Source organism: Drosophila teissieri, unplaced genomic scaffold (assembly GCF_016746235.2).
Source record: "Drosophila teissieri strain GT53w unplaced genomic scaffold, Prin_Dtei_1.1 Segkk18_quiver_pilon_scaf, whole genome shotgun sequence".
Lineage (NCBI taxonomy): Eukaryota > Metazoa > Arthropoda > Insecta > Diptera > Drosophilidae > Drosophila > Drosophila teissieri.
This window is the reverse complement of record NW_025224996.1, coordinates 58797-64449: the sequence shown is the minus strand read 5'-3', so window position 1 is coordinate 64449 and position 5653 is coordinate 58797. Positions and strand designations below refer to the sequence as shown.

General features: G+C 37.1%; 2 protein-coding genes across 5 annotated transcripts; one reads left to right on the top strand and one right to left on the bottom strand.

The window, feature by feature from the left end:
• Positions 1–828: 828 nt before the first annotated feature.
• Positions 829–4042, top strand: LOC122625618 (thyrostimulin beta-5 subunit). 3 transcript variants are annotated; one of them, XM_043805709.1, is made up of 4 exons: positions 829–1016; positions 3043–3153; positions 3219–3388; positions 3443–4042. In XM_043805709.1, the coding sequence occupies exons 3-4, from the start codon at positions 3366–3368 to the stop codon at positions 3921–3923; spliced, it is 504 nt and encodes a 167-aa protein (XP_043661644.1). In that variant the 5' UTR covers positions 829–1016; positions 3043–3153; positions 3219–3365; the 3' UTR covers positions 3924–4042. The 3 variants fall into 3 exon arrangements, with proteins under 3 accessions (XP_043661644.1, XP_043661643.1, XP_043661642.1); XM_043805708.1 differs by lacking the exon at positions 829–1016 and adding an exon at positions 2085–2294 and having other exon boundaries at positions 3253–3388; XM_043805707.1 differs by lacking the exon at positions 829–1016 and adding an exon at positions 2085–2294.
• LOC122625616 (mitochondrial import inner membrane translocase subunit Tim23) lies at positions 4026–5148 on the bottom strand. 2 transcript variants are annotated; one of them, XM_043805706.1, is made up of 4 exons: positions 4900–5148; positions 4523–4850; positions 4294–4463; positions 4026–4229 (listed from the first exon to the last, which is right to left on the bottom strand). In XM_043805706.1, the coding sequence occupies exons 2-4, from the start codon at positions 4615–4617 to the stop codon at positions 4114–4116; spliced, it is 381 nt and encodes a 126-aa protein (XP_043661641.1). In that variant the 5' UTR covers positions 4618–4850; positions 4900–5148; the 3' UTR covers positions 4026–4113. The 2 variants fall into 2 exon arrangements, with proteins under 2 accessions (XP_043661641.1, XP_043661640.1); XM_043805705.1 differs by having other exon boundaries at positions 4523–4805; positions 4900–5146.
• Between the last annotated feature and the right edge of the window lie 505 nt (positions 5149–5653).

Below are 5653 nucleotides of genomic sequence, written 5' to 3'. Positions count from 1 at the left end.
GGCCGCTGAAATGTTAAATTTATTAATATAAACAAGAGAGAACGCTATAGTCGAGTTTCCCGACTATCTGATACCCGTTACTCAGCTAGTGGACGTTAGAGTGGGTGTGGCAAAAAGTTTTTTGTCAAATCGGTATACATTTACAAGACTAATACAAAAATGAAAAAATATCAAACATTTTTTCAAAAGTGTGGGCGTGGCAGCTTTGGGCGGTTTGTGGGCGTGGCAAATAGTTTTTTGGCAAATCGATAGAAATTTACAAGACTAATATAAAAATGAAAAAATATTCTAGCTTTTGTAGTTCCTGAGATCTCGACGTTCATACGGACAGACAGACGGACAGGGTCATATCGACTCGGCTATTGATCCTGATCAAGAATATATATACTTTATATGGTTGGAAACGCTTCCATCTGCCTGTTACATACTTTTCAACGAATCTAGTATACCCTCTTACTCTACGAGTAACGGGTATAAATATTCAATATTAACTACAAAATGATGGCGGCCTAGAAGATGCCGAAAATATCATTACTTTTTCGTCTCATGCAATTTCGTAAATATTATTACAATAGAATCTTGAAATGTTTTTAATTATAAAAATTTAAATTTTCACGAATATATATAGTAGCATAATATGCTTCTCATATTACGCTTACATAAACTTAAACCTAACAAAAACAACGCGCATACAATCTTGCGCGTGCATAAATACACAACATAACGTAACGAAACTTGAATCCACAAAAAAGTAAAGCGCATGATTGTTGTATAACTTCATCATTCTTTTTGCATGCACATAAACACAAATAAATAAAACTGCTGACAAACACATTTCCGTTTCTCGCGACTCACTTCGAGCCGATCAAAACTCTGTACATTCAGTCTTAAGCTGACAGTTTTAAAATAAAGACGCTCACCGAAATCGTTCGTGTTTCAATTTATACTTGGCTTCAGCGTTGATCTTTGTCTTCGTTACAGACGGATCATTTATTTGACTCAAAAATAGTAACTACGTAAGTATAAGTATATATACATGGGTGGCCCATAAATAGCCTGGTGAAAACCCAGGCAATTTCTAGGTGAACAATACTTAGAGTTTTAAGCATTTTCACAAACCATTTCGATATTTGCTTTATGATTAACGGATAAACTCAGTCAAGTATTTTATTGGCCAATGCTTCACTTTAATATTATAAAATTAAATTTTTTTGGTTTAATAATAAATTTTAATTTAGAGACTTTTATGACTGTAAACTAATACTAAAAATTTTGGTATTGCTTACTCTGGGTTCGAAATTTTGATTCAAACAATCTGATTCGAAAAATTGCAGGGTTTTGAAGTTTAATGAAGCAGCCTGAAACAGATCAGCTATTTGTGTAGAGCAACGCCTTAGGGATTCGCCTGTTTTTTGGGGCTGAAGGCATTTAAAGAGCCCCCTAAGATATTTCCATTCCTAGAAAAATAATTTGATATACTTCTAACTTGAAAATTCTGTACTTTAACGCACTAAAGCTTCGTAATTTCTGCTTCGGTTTATAAAACCTTTTTACACATCAACACATTAACCGGTAGATTTGATGAATCATTTGAAAATGTAATTTATAAAAGTGTTCTGATGTCAACTTATTTAACTAAATAGAGGCATTATTTTAAATTAACTTTAGTCTTTGACGTCTGTGCCTATACACTTGTTTATCGCGATATTAAATTTCATCTCGATTACCAATTATACAATAGCTTTTTTCTACGCGCACATGCGAAAAGTAAAACCCTCTTCTGTTAAGGAAAGAACCATGGCTCCCTATTAACCATGGCTGCAGGGCCACCCAATTTACGGGATAACCGCTTTTCGAGCCTAGCGTTAGCAGCAAAGCCAAAAAAAAAGACCATATCAGAAAATACCCCGACCTCCCAGAAACGCAGCCCAAGAACCCGAGGTTTTTAGTAGTCTCATTAAAAAAATCCACCAAAACTATTTCCAAGTTTTCCAGGTTTGTTACCCACAAAGCTCTTAAGAACGTCAGCAAAGACATCATATCGATGTCAACTCTGGGCAATGGCAATTTGCTCGAGCTGGTCACATCCGCCCTACCTGGGTCATGCGACATCGACTTAGCTAAAAGAACAAATTACGCTCTCTTCTTAAAAGTCATCTTGGAAAAGGACATTGTTAAAGAAATAAAATCACAGAACGTTCACAGCGTTTTTAAAATTCTTTTGGATACATTCTTGTAAAGTTTGACCTATACACCCTTCTGAGCAAATTAGACGTTTTCCGGCACACAGTTAGGTAACAGACTATATACCAAGCCCCATAAGCTGTCAGTCGTGGCAAAATTATTTTTGGCAAATCGTAATTAATTTACAAGACTAATACAAAAACAAGAGAGAACGCTTTAGTCCAGTTCCCCGACTATCTGATACCCGTTACTCAGCTAGTGGACGTGCGAAGGAGAATCTTCAACACTGACAGTTTTTGTCGGTTTGAGGGCGTTAGAGTGGGCGTGGCAAAAAGTTTTTTTGCAAATCGATAGAAATTTACAAGTCTAATACAAAAATGAAAAATATCAAAACATTTTTCAAAAGTGTGGGCGTGGCAGTTTTGGCCTGTTTGTGGGCGTGGCAACATGAATCAACAAACTTGCGCTGCGTCTATGTCTCTGGAGTCCGTATGTTTAATCTCATCTTTCTAGCTTTTGTAGTTCCTGAGATCTCGACGTTCATACGGACAGACGGACGGACATGGCCAGATCGACTCGGCTACTGATCCTGATCAAGAATATATATACTTTATATGGTCGGAAACACTTCTTTCTGCCTGTTACATACTTTTCAACGAATCTAGTATACCCTTTTACTCTACGAGTAACGGGTATAATAAATAAAAAATCAAAACTGCCATGCACATACTTGTGAAACCCTTTTTTCATTTACTTCATTTTGTCCTTATTTTTATCAATATGCCAGAAGGACATAGAGCCAGAGAGCATACCGATATAGAGAGAAAAGTAAACTAACAGGTTATTTATTCCTCACAGCCCAACAGCTAAATGGCTGATGGCGAAAGATGATGGAACAAAATAGGAGTTCGTTTGAAAATATACTTAAAATTATTTTCAATTTAAATTCAACAAAACAAATTTATGTATGTAAGTATATCAAATTGAAATTCATAAAGCAAACAGAATTAGAAATGCAAAGTTGAACCTTTTAGCAATGTAATTAATTTTTTTACGCAATATGTGAAGGAGTGCTCTCCTTGCTGGGCAGCGCAGGCTCAGTTAGACGTTCGCCACACTAATAAGAAGGCGATTCTATTCACTTGTAACTCAGTTGATAAGCAGAAGCTGCAGCGAAAACTATGTTGGCGGATAGTGCAACTTTGTAAGACATTCACAAAAATAGATAGCGTTCCTCGCACAATTAATTTTTTTTTAGCACTTTAGCTATCTTAATGGGAACGTCTGTGGTGCTTGTTTTGTCTTCAAGTTTGTCGGAAGTTAACCCGATTAACAGCGGACCTTTCGCGACGCCTTTGGGATGCCACCGTCGGGTATATACGTATAAAGTGACACAGTCCGATCTTCAAGGACACGAGTGTTGGGACTATGTAAGCGTTTGGTCTTGTTGGGGACGATGTGACTCAGGCGAAATTTCCGATTGGAAGTTTCCTTACAAGCGTTCGTTCCATCCTGTCTGTGTCCACGCCCAGCGGCAGCCAGTTGTAGCTATCCTGAAGAATTGTCACCCTAAAGCAAAGAACAGCGTAAGCAAGTACCAGTACATGGAAGCAGTGAACTGCCACTGCCAGACGTGCTCCACACAGGATACCAGCTGCGAGGCTCCGGCCAATAATGAAATGGCTGGGGGTAGCAAGGCAATCATGGTAGGTGCCGATACCAAAAACTTGGACTATTAAGGCGAGTATGGTTCCTTACTAAATTGTGTAGTAATGTGATGGCTTTATCTGCAAAAACATTAAGTCAATGCAAAAATGCTTAATATAAAACAACTTAATAAATAAAAATTAAAATTAGAAATTTGTATTTATAATTTTAATCGGCTAGAAGGGATTCTAGTAATGTCTGCATACTACATATTTTAGCCATCTATAGGTATTTCGGACTTGAGTTCGAACTGTTTTCTTGTGCTATTAGGTATAAGCAATAGAGCGACGAGATGCCCAGCCCAATAGCTCCACCAAAAGCACACGTCCTAAGGCCAGCTATAAAATACAATGCAATTAGTTCATAAATATAATTTTTCGATATAAGACAAATTCATCTAACCTGTTGACTTGTATAGCAGTCCTGTGGCAGAGCCCGCAATTACTGTGTTTATATGGTCATCTTCTCCACGGAAAAACTGCAGCAAAACTCCACAAGCCGAATAAAGCACTGTCAATGTACCCAATGTGTTCGCAGTCCCCGAGCCTTGCTTCATAATGTGATTAATTAACCTATGCGTAAAGTAAAAGTTGTGAGGTTGCGACCTATTTTAATTCCGCCAATTACTTACTGAGTTCGACGCACTTTTCCCTTCTGCTCGAGTGCTTTTGTGACTTTAAAACCATTATAAATACCTGCTAGGCCGCCAATTCCGCCGCCAATCATTACGGATGTGCCTATCTGTGAGAAGGCTAACTCAAAGCGTCCACGCTGCTTGTTAGCCCCCTCGGGAAAAATGAACTCTGGCTGTGCTTGATGCAGATATCGCGAATCATAATTGAGATACGGCGAGACCGGAGTTTTACTAAAGGAACTTGTAGCGGAAGTGTAGGTGGGTTTTGCTGCTTCTTCAACTGCACATTGTTTTGCATTTCAATAAAAAAAAACATACCAGCCAGCTATTTAATAATTAAATAATATTATGTAACCAAATTCTTTGTTGCTTACAGGTTGGTGAGTGCCCTTCAGCAAATGGTCTTCTTGGAAAGTCGTCACTCATTTTCGAATTTGTTTTGCAGTCCCAAGAATGGTGCTATACTTTTTTTTACAATAATCAACCGAATTCCTGTGCTCTATTTGCAAAGGGAACGAATTTTTCTGTGATTTACTTGTTTTTAAACTTTATTGCCCTATAAAATTGACATCTGTATTCAAGCATTCCTGTTTCTTCACATTGAGGCAGCATGACCCACAGATAACAATGATGCAACAAAATTGATTATAGTTACAGGAACACTATTTAAAAATCTGCGTCAAGATAACGTCAATGGGTTAGCGGCAATTGAGAAACGGTGGAAACCGGAGGAAAATTTAAATAGAGACCGGGGTATATCTTATATATTATATATGGGCACGGTTCAATTTGTAAAAGGCAATTGATATGTTCACACTGATCTTTTTAATTCAACAAAATTAAATTTACCCTATTTGATGGTGTAATATTTTTTAAAATTTTCTTTGGTCCTATGTGTGGCCATTCTGGTTTTTAATGAGACTTACTACTGAACAAGTACATCGCATCAATTAGCAAAAGGCAATTAATATGTTCACACTGATCACTTTATTTCAACAAAATTAAATTAACCATATTTGATGGGTTAATTTTTTTTTATTTTCTTTGGTCATATGTGTGACCACTCTGGTTTTCCATGAGACTTACTTTTGAACAAGTACATTGTATAAAAGGCGGTTAGTGGGCGTG